The sequence below is a fragment of the Erinaceus europaeus genome, chromosome 17 (assembly GCF_950295315.1).
Source record: "Erinaceus europaeus chromosome 17, mEriEur2.1, whole genome shotgun sequence".
Taxonomy (NCBI): Eukaryota; Metazoa; Chordata; class Mammalia; order Eulipotyphla; family Erinaceidae; genus Erinaceus; species Erinaceus europaeus.
This window is the reverse complement of record NC_080178.1, coordinates 64,754,644-64,769,487: the sequence shown is the minus strand read 5'-3', so window position 1 is coordinate 64,769,487 and position 14,844 is coordinate 64,754,644. Positions and strand designations below refer to the sequence as shown.

Below are 14,844 nucleotides of genomic sequence, written 5' to 3'. Positions count from 1 at the left end.
GGCTGTCTCTAATAAATAAATATAAACGTCTTAAAAATTATTTTTATTTTATTTATTTGTTTATTTATTTATTTATTTGCCTCCAGGGTTATTGCTGGGGCTCAGTGCCAGCACTACGAATCCACTGCTCCTGGAGGTTATTTTTTTTTCTTTTTGTTACCCTTGTTTTTTTTATCATCGTTGTGGTTATTGTTGTTGTTATTGATGTCATTGTTGTTGGATAGGACGGAGAGAGGAGGGGAAGACAGGAGGGGGAAAGAAAGATGGACACCTGCAGACCTGCTTCACCGCCTGTGAGGCGACCCCTGCATGTGGGGAGCCAGGGGATCGTACGCGGATCCTTATGCTGGCTTTTGTGCTTCGCGTCATGTGCGCTCAACCCGCTGCACTACTGCTGACTTCTGAAAATAAATTTAAAAAAAAAAAAAGCCTCTCTTTGTGAAGAACATTCATTTTTAGATGTCTTCCAGAGGCCTGGGAAATAGCTCACCTGGCAGAATGCACTTCTTGCCATGTGTGGGGACCTGACTTTGAGTATCTCATGGGACTTTCATGGATGATGGGGTAGTGCTGTGCTATCTCTTACCTCTCTGTCTCCCCCCCATCTGAAACAAAGCAAATGAAAAGGTCAGCCTAGGAGCAATGGAGTCAGGCATGCACGAGGCCCTAGTGCTGCAAAGAAGTCAAGAGTGTTTATCTTGCTCTGCCTCAGCTGGGAACTTGCCAGGCAACTCTAAAATGTCCTCCTTGGGTTATTTATTTTAAAGATTTATTTACTAATGAGAGATGGAGAGCCAGAGACTTACTCTGGCACATGCACTGCCAAGGATCAAACTCAGGACCTCGTGCTTGAGAACACAATGATTTGTCCACTTGTTCCACATCCTCCTCAGCTTACAAAACAAACAAAAATAGGACAATAACAACAAAAAAACAACTTCAACTTCATTGTTAAGCAATATTCCAATAAATACAATAGAAACAAAAAAATTAACCAGTCAAAAGCTGTACCATTTGTCGCATGGTAGAGTTCTGTTCAATTAGCCCCTGTAAAAATTGTCAGGCTTTTTTTTTCTCCAGTTAATTAATTAAGTAATTTTCCAGAAAGTGTTTTCAAGGATTTGAGGAGAAATTTTCTTTTCAGCCTCTTGAAAGGAGAGTGGAGAGATATCTGCAAGTAGCCTCAAATCTTTGGTTTGTGTTTTCAGAGCTTTAACTTCCCTAGAAAAGATGAGTATAGAGAAATTGCTGTAGTTCACCACTTAAAGAGCTATCATGTTGACTCTTTACATTGTATTTACTACATACTTAACATTGAATGATTACCTTGTTAGGCATTGTTCTAAGAGCTGTCTGTCATTGACTCCACCTATCCAACCTGAAAGGCTGGATGCTGTTGTTGCTCCTTTATATAGTTCCCTGTGAGGGTGGAGAGACACCACAGCACCACTCCAGCACTTGGGAAACTTTCCCTGTGTGGGTGCTTCCGTGTGTTGCCAGAGGCTCCAGTCCAGATCCTTGAACGTGGTAAAGTGTGTGCTCTGCTGAATGAGTCGTCTCCTGGCCCCCAAAGTGGATACTGTCGACTCCATCTTACTGTTCTGGAAACTGGCTCAGTGACATCATTAGACTTCTTTTTGTTTTCTCCTCCAGGGCTTGGTGGCTGCACTACGAATCCACTGCTCCTGGGGGCTATTTTTATTCTTTGTAGCCCTTGTTGTTTATTGTTATTATTATTGTTGTTGCTGCTGTCCTTGTTGTTGGATAGGATGGAGAGAAATGGAGAGAGGAGGGGAAGACAGGGGGGAGAGAAAGATAGACACTTGCAGACCTGCTTCACCGCCTATGAAGTGACCCCCCTGCAGGTTGGGAGCCAGGGCCTCAAACCGAGATCCTTGTGCTGGTCCTTGTGCCTGTCCTTGCACTTTCGTGCCATGTGTGTTTAGCCTGTTAAACTACTGCCTGCCCCCTCTACGTTTTTTTCTTTTAATTATATTTATTTATTCCCCTTTGTTGCCCTTATTATTTTATTGTTGTAGTTATTATTGTTGTTGTTATTGATGTTGTCGTTGAATAGGACAGAGAGAAATGGAGAGAGGAGCGGAAGACAGAGAGGGAGAGAAAGACAGACACCTGCAGACCTGCTTCACCACTTACGAAGTGACTCCGCTGTAGGTGGGAGCTGGTGCTTGAACCGGGATCCTTATGTAGGTCGTTGCGCCACGTGCGCTTAACCCGCTGCACTACCGCCCGACTCCCTACTTTGTTCTTTAATTATGTTTATTTGCCATTCTAGAAGGGATCTGGAGATTAATAGAATCGTTAAGGGTTTGATTTTTATGCGTTTGTCTGATGCTGATATTGTTACCTCCTTGAGTACAGGTGCTAGACATCATTTTATTTCTGCTTTCCTCTTACATTGAGTGCAAAGTAAATTCTTAGGTGAATGAGTAGATGTTAGCCTATACTCAGGATGTCTGAGCTACAAAACCGCTTAAGAAAACAAGAGAAATCAAGTCAAACCCTTTCTTCAAGGAAAAAGGACCTCCTAAAGGCGAACCTTTGAGTTGGAGACAGAACAGAACTAGAATCTAGCTCTGCTGGGCTTCTACTGGGCTGTCTAGTTTCAGAGAGCATAATCCCATCGTTGAATTCCTTACTTTTCTTTTTTCTCTTTTATGGTGTAAGTTGAATTTTTTTTAACCCTGAAAAGTATAAAGCAAGGTGAGATATTATATTCCTTTTTCACTGGTGCCCAGACTTAAGTGTGATTGTGTCTTTGTCTTTGGTCAACTCAGTAGAATTCTCTGGCTTTAACTGCATCCGAAATGTGTAGAGTGCAGCTTGTTAGAGGAAATGATCTTAACAGCATTCTCTCTCCCTCTCAGTGTCCTATTCACGGGCACTGGGGAGTGGGAGAGAGGCTGCTGGAACAGTCGTTTGCTTTTATGCAACATTAAGGGTTTTGGAAAATTTGAGTGGAGACCAGGAGTTTCTATTTTTTCTCAGAGAGGACAAATTTTACTTAGATCACTTGATTCAGTTCTTCTCTAGGGGCTGGAAGACAGCTCACCCAGGAGGGCTCATGCCTTATGCATCAGTGAAGGTCAAGGAGTTCCCTGCAGACTCAGCGGCCTAGCACCTGGGTGTGAATGTACCTGAGTCTGAGCTAACTGCTCAGGTGGCTCTTTCTGCTTAGTGGCTTTGCAATGGCAGGTGACATAGTGCAAGCAGATTGTACAGAAGCGGGAGTAGCAGGAACGTTAAACTTGGGTATAGTGGTGTGGAAGTGGAAGCCGCCCACCCCAGATGGGGGATGGGGAGAGGGGGGCGGTTCTTCCTCCCTCTTTCATTCCCCATCTGCTGGTTTTTCCCATTTCCAGACCAGAGCACTCCTCAGCTCTGGTGTGTGGTGGTGCTGGGGAATTGAACCTGGGACCTCAGAGCCACAGGCATAAATGTCTTTTGCATAACCATTACACTATCTCACCAGCCCCCAACTTGCTTTATATTTAAAGTTCTTCAACTAACAGGTCTGAGGTTAGGATCTCAAGGAGAAGGTAAAATGTGCAGGGTTCTGATCTTGCTTCCCTCTCACTGATGGAAATGTCTGGAGGATCTGTCATGTGCCAAACCGTTGCCCAGCACAGAGGAACAGGGGAGCATGGCTTAGTCACTACTCGCAAGGAGTTGACATTCCACGTGAATGAATTTGAATCCAGCCTCATACTCTAGACAAACACTGAAAAGTCATCGCTCTTTCTTCCAGGAAAGGAAACTGACGGTTTCACATGTCTTTGATGTGATATCATCAGGCATAAAGGCATGTGGGAATGGATGTTTTAGCTGGGAGCGGGGGGTGTCAAAAGTGGTTCCTGAGATGATGGTTTGGGCCATATATTGTTTGCCTGCTTGTCTTAGAGTGTTGGGTCTTATCACATATACAGGGGACTACTGGGCAGTTCCAAGCTAGGGAATGACATGTTCAGGATTGAGTGGTAAAGATACCACTCCACTCATGGATAGACTGAAGGAATAGACACAGGCTGCAGGGAGATGTAACAAAAGAGGTTGTTGCAGTCTGAGATAAGGTTTCACGTGGAAGGGAAAGAATGTCTACGTAGTCAGGCGAGGGATGGACAGGAGGGGCCAGGCTCAGCCCCAGATTTTTTTCTTTTCTTTAAACAATAAAAAAGTATTCATTTATTTCTTTTTGACAGAGACGGAAATTGAGAAGAAAGGAGATAGAAGTAGAAAGACAGGGAGTCACTTGCAGCCCTGCTTCACTGCTCATATGAAGCTTCCCCCCTTTAGGCGGGGGCCAGCGGCTTAAACCTGGGTCCTTGTGCACTGCAATGAGGCACCAGCTGGTCCCTCCAGATTTCTGACTTTAGTCACTGGTAGAGGTGCTTTAATCCAGTGGAACTGTAGGAGCCTGGCAGACTAAAAGGAAATAGCAAGTACACTCCGGCTTTGTGGACAGAGCTTTGAGGGACCTGGCTAGTGCTGAAGTGCTTGTGTTTGTGTTTCAGATGGTGACCCTCTTTCAGATGTGGGTTGTTCCCCTCTATTTCACAGTGAAGCTGCATTGGTGGAGGTTCCTTGTGATCTGGATCTTGTTTTCTGCTGTCACCGCCTTTGTCACCTTCCGAGCTACCCGCAAACCTCTAGTACAGACAACCCCCAGGTGAGCAATTGGGGATTGGAAAGGGCTCGGGGCTAGGTTTCCGGAGGCTAACAGGTTGATTGCAGGGGAGGGAGGATGTGAGAAGAAGAGGAAGTACAGTTTTGTCTCATGTAATGACTGGGCTTGGGACCCGACCTAAAAATCTGATTAGGAGACCTTCCCCTTATTCACAGACACAAACTGGATGTCTTATCAGTGGCAGGTCTCTTTATACTAAAAGCAGTCAAAACAAGTAAGCAAATCTTGGTGATCTTGTGATCTCATTTTAAAATTTTCTTCTGAACCCTTCTTATTATCTCTGTTACACTCTTTCTTAGTACAGGTAGTTTTCCTTCCTAGAACTCATCACGATGTATTATTAAATGTTACACTGAGTGTCTGGCTCCCCCACTAAGCTGCAGCTATGCGATCAAAAGTCATTTTGATTGATATGTCCAGGCTCTACCACAGGGCCTGACACACAGCAGCCTGCTCTATGTATGTTTGCTGAATGAGTGACACTTGACAAATTTATTTATTTATTTATTTTTAACAAGAGTACTGCTCAGCTCTGGGTTATGGTGGTGCAGGGGATTGAACTTGGGACTTTGGAGCCTCAGGCTTGAGAGGCATAACCCTTATGCTGTCTGCCCCCACTCTATAAGCAGTACCTTCTTCTTGGGTCATTCACCAAGCACCTGCTATGTGTATCAAGCCTCTACTAAGCATGGGGGGCAGAGCTGGATAAAACATGATCCCTCCCACCCCCACTCATATCCCCTAAAATCATTATCCTAACCCTGAAGAAATGCTCAGTTTAATGAGGAGGTGGCCAGGAAAGACGTTTCTGTGCAGTGGGTTTACTGTTGTAAGAGATGCAGTTCAGAGCTGGGGAGATTGCATAATGGTTCTGTCTGAGGCTCTGAGGTTCCAGGTTCAATACCTGTCACCACCATAAGCCACAGCTGAGCAGTACTCTAGTGCCTCTCTCTATCTCTCTCTGTATCTTTCTCTCTCCCTCTCTCTCTCATTAAAGTAGCCTTAGTAAAATAATTAGAGAGATGTGACTCAGGAGATTAGCTCACCCCGTAGAGCTCACCCTTGCCATGCTCACGGCCCTGGGTTTGAGTACCAGTTTTGTACTTCAGCACCAGAGCATTGGGGGAAGCTCCAATGGAGGCTAGAATAGTGGTGTTTTTTCTCTCTCTCTCTCTCTCTCTCTCTCTCTGTCTCTCCTCCCGCCTTTCACTCCTTTCTCTCTCTAACATAAAGAATGAGTCAAAAGTTGGGTGGTCCAGGAGGTGGCGCAGTGGATAAAATGTTGGTCTCTCAGGCATGAGGTCCTGAGTTCAATCCCTGGCAGCACATGTACCAGAGTGATGTGTGGTTCTTTCTCTCTCTCCTGTCCCTCTCGTAAATAAATAAAATATTTAAAATTTAAAAAAAGTTGGCTTGGATCGGCTGCTCAGTGATGGTATTGCTCATGTGTGAGACTATGGAGCCATGTTAAGAAGTAACACGAGGAGTCGGGTGGTAGCTCAGCAGGTTAAGCGCACGTGATACAAAGCGCAAGGACTGAACTAAGGATCCCGGTTCGAGCCCCCTGCTCCCCACCTGCAGGGGAGTCGCTTCACAGGCGGTGAAGCAGGTCTGCAGGTGTCTATCTTTCTCTCCTCCTCTCTGTCTTCCCCTCCTCTCTCCATTTCTCTCTGTCCTATCCAACAACGACAACAACAATAATAACTACAACAATAAAACAACAAGGGCAACAAAAGGGAATAAATAAATAAATAAAAATAAATATTTAAAAAAACAAAACAAAAAAAACCCAGGAGAATGTTCCCTAGTGGACGTGGGTATTTCTATGGTTGAGGGAGAAACCAGCCTTGTATAGTAACTAAAGTTGCTCTGTTAAGAGCCTGCTGTTCCCATTGATGTAGACTGGAGACTGCTGAGCAGATCTGATTGCCAGAGTTTCTGTGTCAAGTACACTAACTTTCTCTCGTTTCTCCAGATTGGTTTATAAGTGGTTCCTCTTGATTTATAAAATCAGCTATGCTACGGGCATCGTTGGCTACATGGCTGTCATGTTTACACTCTTCGGTCTTAACTTACTTTTCAAGTGAGTAGAACCCTTTGCTTTTGATCTTGATGGTGCTTGGGAAGAGGGGAGGGGACTGGAGGGATGGACCTTTCTTTCTGCTGAAAGTCCTGGCTATTAACAAAAGCAATGTGGCACCAGGAGAGGGGACATGCTGGGAGGGTGAGTCCTGCTCTCTGTGACAAAGTTCCAATCCCATGTCATTGATTATATGTTCTTCAAATGTATGTTTTAGTGGGAAAGCATACGATAAAAGTAAGGATAGGGGGTCAGGTGGTAGCACAGCGGGTTAAGTGCAAATGGCACAAAGTGCTTGGACCGGCGTAAGGATCCTGGTTCCAGCCCCAGCTCCCCACCTACGGGGGATCTGCAGGGGTCTTTCTCTCCTCCTCTCTGTCTTCCCCTCCTCTTTCCATGTCCAACAACAGTGACATCAATAATAGTAATAATAATAACCACAACAACAATAAAAAACAAGGGCAACAAAAGGGGAAAAAAATGGCCTCCAGGAGCAGTGGATTCGTGGTGCAGGCACCGAGCCCAGCAATAACCCTGGAGGCAAAAAAAAAAAAAAAAATTAAGGATAATAATTATTATAGTTACACAAGTAGAACCTGAAATGGAATTGGCATATCGCACCAAAGTAAAAGACTCTGGGGTGGGTGGGTGGGGAGAATACAGGTCCATGAAGGATGATAGAAGACATAATGGGGGTTGTATTGTTATAGGGGAAACTGGGGAATGTTATGCATGTACAAACTATTGTATTTACTGTTGAATGTAAAACATAAAGAAATAAAGAAATAATAATAAAGAAATAAAATAAAGAATAAAATAAAGAAATAAAATAAATAAAGAAATAAAAAATAATAATTATTATTATTATAGTCTGTTGCCATCATTCTACCATTCTTAGCACAGCCATTTTCCCTGTAAATATGATATCACTTATTGTCATCTTTGTTTAGCTAGACTTCTGTTAGTAAACTGTTTTGTGGGTTAAATTGTCCTGTTGACTGTCTTTATAAGTAAAAAAAAAAAAAAAAAAACTGGGACATAGTCAGGTATGTTTGTTTACATGTTGTCCATGACTGCACTAAAGCAGCATGAAGAGGGGCAACAGAGACAGCATAGTGGTTATGCAAGAGATTCTCATGTCTGAGGCTCGAAGGTCCCAGGTTCAATCCCCCATACCACCATAAGCCAGAGCTGAACAGTGTTCTGGTAAATTAATTAAAGCATCAAGAATGAGTAATTGAGCCGCACTACCTGAAAACATTGCTCTGGTTCTTTAGACAGAAGTCAGCCAATTCTTAATAATCCGTAGGAATTACCAGTAGTGGGACCAATCACTGCACGTAGATGGCAGCATTATGGGCTCTTGGTAGTGCAAAGTCCTGGTCTCCAGAAGGAGAAAGCAGACCCTGGGAATGGACCAGGGAAGAGAGACAGGTGGGGATCTCCTGCTTGGCCTCTGCTCACCATGCTGGCCCGTTCAAAGGGTGCCCACTGTTTATACAAAAACAAGCTATAGGCTGGGTTACATCTCAGTTTATCAATACTGCTCAAGCCTTGACCCATCTAACTAGGCACTACCTTGTGTGTTCAAGTCCTAGTCCAAAGCACTTGCGTCTCAAGTAAACCTTACTTCTCTCCCAGGATCAAACCAGAAGATGCCATGGACTTTGGCATTTCCCTGCTCTTCTACGGCCTCTACTATGGAGTTCTTGAGCGGGACTTCGCAGAAATGTGTGCAGACTACATGGCGTCTACCATTGGGGTGAGTTTACCTGGGCTTCATAGGGTCCCCTGCCATCTCTAGAGAGTTGGTATAAAATCCTTCAAGATGTGCCTGGCTTATGTGGAGATTCCTCCCTTAAAATTTAGGATCAGGCTTCAGACGTGCCCTGGGATTAAAAATAAAATAAAATTGTGTGTGTATTGAAGTTCTGTGTACCCACAGTTTCACTGCCCCAGGGTCGACTTTTTCATTCAGCTAGAGGGAAGCTGAGAGATGGGCAGGCAGTACAGGACCAGGCCTTCCTGTGAGGCTCTGGCACTCCCATGCAGTGCCAGGGCTTGAACCTGGCAACACACACACATGACCAGGCATGCAGCCTACCCAGTAAGCTCTCTCTCTGGCCCCAGAGAGTTTTTATACTTTGGTATCATTATAGGAATTACCACTTTACCCAGGAGGGAGTTAATAGTCACTCAGCAATACTAATTAATGTTTCATATTTGCCTGGGCACTGTGTACATGTGGCATGTAGGGGGCTCAGATATGGGTCTTGTGCGTACGCAGGTAAAGCAGGCATTGTCCTTGCTAACGTCTTCCCCCCAATCCAGTTTTAAAATTCTAGATGTTTGGGGTGGGGGCCAGGCCAGATGGAAGTGAAGAGACAACAAAGCATTGCTTACCAACTGGTGCTCCCTTGGTACTGTCCATAGTGCTTCCTGCGTGCTGAGAATCAAACCTCGTGCTCACCTGTGGCAGGGCATACTCTCATCACTGATTTATCTCTTGGCTCCTGGATTCTTCTTTGAATAACTGCTTTGTCTTTTTTCTTTGTTTTGTTTTTGTTACCAGCTGAGCACTCCTCAGCTCTGGGTTATGGTGGCGCTGGATTGAACCTGGGACCTTTCCTTTCTTCCTCCAGTGGGGCTCAGTGCCTGCAGGATGAATCCACTGCTCCTGGGAGCCACTTTTTCCTTTTTTCTTTTTTTTTTAATTTTTTTATATTATTTATTTTCCAATTTGTTGCCCTTATTGTTTAACATTGTTCTGGTTATTGATGTCGTTGTTGTTGGATAGGACAGAGAGAAATGGAGAGAGGAGGGCAAGACAGAGGGGGAGAGAGATAGACACCTGCAGACCTGCTTCACCGCTTGTCAAGCGACTCCCCTGCAGGTGGGGAGCTGGGGGCTCAAACCTGGATCCTTATGCTGGTCCTTGCGCTTCGAGCCACATGCACTTAACCCGCTGCGCCACCACCTGACTCCCTCCTTTTTTCTTTGTTTGGTAGGACGGAGAGAAATTGCAAGGAGGGGGGAAGACAAAGACATCTGCAGTGCTTGCTTCACTGCTTGTGGAGCACCCTCCCTGCAGGTGGGGAAACTGGGAGGGGGTGGCTCTTGAACCCAGGTCTTTGAGCATGGTAATGTGTACACTTAACCAAGTATGCCACTGCCTGCCCAACCCTCCCGCTCAACTGTCCTGTGTTTTAGCTGTTTCCTACTGTTTTTTTTTTTTTTTACTTTGTGTAGACTTAAGGTTTTGTGTGTGTGGTGTGTGTGTATGTGCGCGCATGTGTGTGGTGTGTGTGTGTGTGTGTTTAAACCGATCCATGAGGTTTTGATTTTTTCCTTTTTTAAATTTTCATTTATTATTACTGGATGGAGACAGAGAGAAACTGAGAGGGGAGGGGGAGATAGAGAAGGAGAGAGATAGAGAGATACCTGCAGCTCTGCTTCACCACTTGTGAAGCTTTCCCCCTGCAGGTGAGAACTGGGGCTTGATCCTGTGCCTTGTGCACTGTAATGTGTGCACTTAGCCAGGTGTGCCACCACCTGGCCCCTTAACTTCAGTTTCTACAATAGTTGTTGGCTAAAACTACTTCTGTGGCATAGCTAGCTTCAGAGCTACTCTTCCCAGTCTCCTGTCCTTTACCCTCTAGTGATTTCTTTTTCTTCTTATTGTTTTTACAGGAATACTTACCTCTTTTTATCTCAACTTTAAACTAACCTATCACTAGTTCCCTCAGTTGGTTCAGTAATAACCAATCTACATAATTCCTTTTCTGTCCAAATGGAACTGAGTTCAAGTGTTGATCCACAGTTTCGCTTCTCTAGGAGATGAAATCGGCACTCTTTCCTTCCCCTAGTGGGATTTGAAGTGGACCTCTTTCCATACTCTTAGGAAGAATTTTTGGGTGTACTGATGATTACAAAACGATAACCCTTCATAATGATAAAGTACAGCTTCCTTAAGAGACCCGATGGGAGAATTTCTCTTTAGGATAGAAAGTGGTTAAAACACCTCAGTTACCTTGCTCAGCTCTTAACACTTAACATTCTCCTTCCATTTATGAGATCACAACAGTTACCCTTCGTCTGTGCTATTTATTTATTGTCATTTACTGCTTGAAACTGACATTTTCAGATAGGGAGAGAAAGAGAGAGGGAAAGACACCACAGCAACAGGGTGGGGGAGACAGCATAATGGTCATAACAGACTCTCATGCCTGAGGCTCCTAGGTCCCACGTTCAATCCCCCCTCCCCACAGTTCTGGTTTTAGAAAAGAAAAAAAAAGACACCACAGCAACAAAGCTTTCTCCAGTTGGGGTTGGGGGAAGCAGCAGGACTCAGAACTGGCTCACAACATACATTGGCCACAAGCCAGCACAAGAGCATAAGGGTCAGAATGAAGTCAGACAATCACACACGGACGATAGCAGCACAATAAACCCTGAGCACTGGGCTGGGGTCAGTCTGACCTACCAGGCTGCCAGTTTACTGATACTTTTGTTTATTTATTTATTTATTTAGTTAGTTATTTCATTTATTTTGCCTCCAGCTTATTGCTAGGGCTCAGTGCCTACACTACAAATCCACTGCTTCTGGGGACTATTTTTTTCCCTTTTGTTGCCCTTGTTGTTTATTACTGTTATTATTATTGCTGTTGTCATCACCATCGTTGTTGCTGGGTAGGACAGAGAGAAATGGACAGAGAGAGGAGGGGAAGACAGAGGGGGAGAGAAAGATGGACACCTGCAGACCTGCTTCACCACCTGTAAAGCAACCTCTTCCCACAGGTGGGGAGCCGGGGGCTCAAACCGGGATCCTTATGCCAGTTGGTGCGCTTTGTGCCTTGTATGCTTAACCCACCGCACTACCACTGGCCCCCTCTTCTATTCATTTTTTTAAAATATTTATTTATTTATTTATTTTCCCTTTTGTTGCTCTTGTTGTATTTATTGCTGTTGTAGTTATTATTGTTCTCGTTGTTGGATAGGACAGAGAGAAGTGGAGAGAGGAGGGGAAGACAGAGGGGGCAAGAAAGACAGACACCTGCAGATGTGCTTCACCACCTGTGAAGCGACTCCCTTGCAGGTGGGGAGCCGGGGGGCTCGAACTGGGATCCTTACGCCCGTCCTTGTGCTTTACACCACGTGCGCTTAACCCACTGTGCTACCGCCCAACTCCCTCTTCTATTCATTTTAAAAAACATTCATTGTTAATGGGGGGGAAGGGAGAGGGAGAGAGAGAACACTAGAGTATCACTCTGGCATGTGCGGTGCCTGGGACTGAACTCAGAACCTCATGCTTGGGAGTCCAGTACTCCAGTCACTGTGCCACCTCCCAGGCTACTTACCAATGTGTCTAAACTGAGTCTCCCCCTGTACAGTGGGTGCAATTCTCACACTCACCACCTGCAACCCACATTTATTCTCCTTTCCTACACAAATCTAGACCTGAGCTTGTGTTCCTCAGAAGCATCTTGTCACCTCCCCTATGCCCCAGGCAAACCTATATCCAGTTTATATGGGAGTCTATTTCTTCCCTTGGTAATTCCTCTGAAGAATGACTCAGAGAAGCAGAAACTAATACCCAAAACATGTGACCCTGCTGACCCTTACTATGGAGAAGCACTTTGCTGTTCTCCCATCTCCCACTGTGTGTGTGTGAGTGTGAGTATGTATGCGTTGGGGTGGACAGCAGGTCAGAAGAAGACTAGATTGACTTGCTGGAGTTGGTGAATCTCCAGTTCTTCACTATTTTCCACAGCAAATAATGCTGACATTTAGTGACAGACTTTGTAGCAGGGCTTCGTGGGACAGCAGATTAGACCAGGCAGTGGTCTAGGAGAATGTTCTCCAATATGGGATAGATAGACAGCTTATGCTGCCTTTACACTTCTTCCCAACCCAGAGCACTGGGTTATCCTTACAGTGCTTCCTTACAAACTCCTGGACCAAGTGGTGTGTTGTTTTCGACAGGTTATGTTGTTTTCGCCGGGCTGGCTTCACGGGCGGGTAACAGACGACCTGGGACTCATGGTTGAGCTGTAGGCAGTATCTCTTTATTCATGCAGGACGCAGCACAATCTAAAACGAGCTAAGCTAAACTCAAGGTACTGTACTGTAAAACTCACAATGCTGTCTTTATATATACTTGCCAAGTAAGGTGGAAACAGGATGTGACATAGAGAGGGTGGAGAGAAAAGTGACTGGTGAAAATCAGAGTGTGACAAAGAGGGGATCAGGGTGTGACAAGGAGGGGGGGTGGAGCAGGCGAGAATCCTATCACTGAACCACCAATGCCCTGGAGGGAAGGTGGAACTTGTTAACAGTGGTTATGTAAATAGAATAGTGTTAAGCAGGGGGGATTTAAACCAAATGAAACAGAAGGGGTCTCATGCATACCAACAGTGGTGTGTGTTTGTGTGTATGGTGTGGGGTGAGGTGGGGTGTGTGCGTGTGGTATGTGTGTGTGTTTCCCAGGAGAATATGCCCCAGGCTGCAGGTTTTAAATTTTTAGTAATGTTGATTTACTGGTTAAAGAAATTGTTGGGATATATATTCCATGGAATACTACTTACCAAAACGATGCAACCAAAACGATGATATTTTGTCCTCTGGGAAAAATCAATGGACCTGGAGGTGATTGTGCTTAGTGAATTAAGTAAAGAGGTGAAAGACAACGACTGGAGGGTTTTACTCATATGTGGACTCTATACAACTGATACATATGGATTTGGGGAAGAGGAAAAAGCACAAATAGGTAAATTGTTTCTTTTGTGAAAACTCCAAAAGGAGGTGAGAAGGTAGGGGTATAAAACTTCGGTGGGTGTGGTATGGAATCATACTGTCGTCTTACAGCCTGGTATTAATCTCAAATAAAAATATTAATTTAACATTAGTGTTGTATGCTTTACATTGGGTTCTAGTTCTCCCCCGTCAAGAGAATTAGATCAGGCCTGCTAATTTTGCGGGCCCGCCTGGCCCCGCCCCAAGGAAACCCGCCAGAGTTCCAGAGTGACAGAGTTGGAGAGGGTTCCTGAGTTCCAGAGTAAGAGAGAGTGCTTGCGCCGCTGCAAAGAGACAGCAGAGTTCTGTTTGGTGATTAGTTTGGTTTAGTTTATGAATCGTTGTTCGTGAATAAAGAAATACAGCTTCCCTGCCCAGCCGTTGTCTCCGCATCTCTGTTACCCACCCGTGAAGCTAGCCGGGCCAGCTGGAGCCGTCCAAATATTTAACAACAGATGGCGCCCACGTGGACCTGACCTGTGCATCTCTCAGATAAGTAAAGACAATTTGGCTACCTATGCACTATGGCCTTCTCTTCTGCTTGTGAAGAGATCTCCAAAGGCCTCTGCTCTTTCTTCACGAGACTGTTTTGCTGTTTCTGGAACATTTATCTCTGGACCACTCTGTGGTTTCCACTCGCTCGGGCGAACTCAGAACAGCCAGCGGGAATAGCCAGCGGACAAGAGGTGAGGCACGGAGCTGCTGTTTCCACCTGGTTAAACAGCCAGCCAGCCGGCTGCGCCCAGACAACCCCGCGCACCGCGCCCGCAGCCCTGCAGCCCGCAGGAGGCCGACGCCAGCACACAAGAGCCCCTGGAGCCCGAGGCCAACACGCAAGAGCCCGAGGCCAACAGGCAAGAGCCCGAGGCCAGCCCACAGGAGCCGGCTCTCCACCGCGTGGCGCAGGGCACTGGACGTGTGATCCCTCCACACTGCTCGGCCACTGCGAGCAGGGCAGCAGACATGGCAGGGCCATGGGGCAGGGCTGCGGCGGCCTATCATGACCGCCACCCCTGGGCACCTAGGCCCACGCCTTCTACAATGCTGGCCCGCCTGCCCTCTTGCTATAAATTCTGGAATGATCCCGGGCCTCCCGGACCCCCAGGCTACCTGCCGCAACTGGGCACACGAGATCTCCAGCTGCCGGTCCGGTCTGAAGGCAGACAAGCTAGAGTACGCAGAGATTCGTGCAGAGATCGCAACCTGCAATTCCTAGAAGTGAAGCTGCGCGGGAAGCCACCTCCGGATGGTGAACCCCCCCCCAACA

General features: G+C 45.8%; 1 protein-coding gene across 3 annotated transcripts in view; it reads left to right on the top strand.

Annotated features, from left to right (window-relative positions):
* The window catches only part of RNF121 (ring finger protein 121), a 90,849-nt gene that overhangs the window by 50,264 nt on the left and 25,741 nt on the right, over window positions 1-14,844 (top strand). For 2 of the 3 annotated variants that reach the window (XM_060176900.1, XM_060176901.1), the window contains 3 exons: window positions 4,579-4,687; window positions 6,681-6,788; window positions 8,427-8,547. In XM_060176900.1, the coding sequence (XP_060032883.1) occupies window positions 4,579-4,687; window positions 6,681-6,788; window positions 8,427-8,547 (338 nt within the window). Of the gene's footprint in view, window positions 1-4,532; window positions 4,688-6,680; window positions 6,789-8,426; window positions 8,548-14,844 lie in introns of all 3 variants that reach the window. The other variant, XM_007527505.3, reaches the window with a different exon arrangement.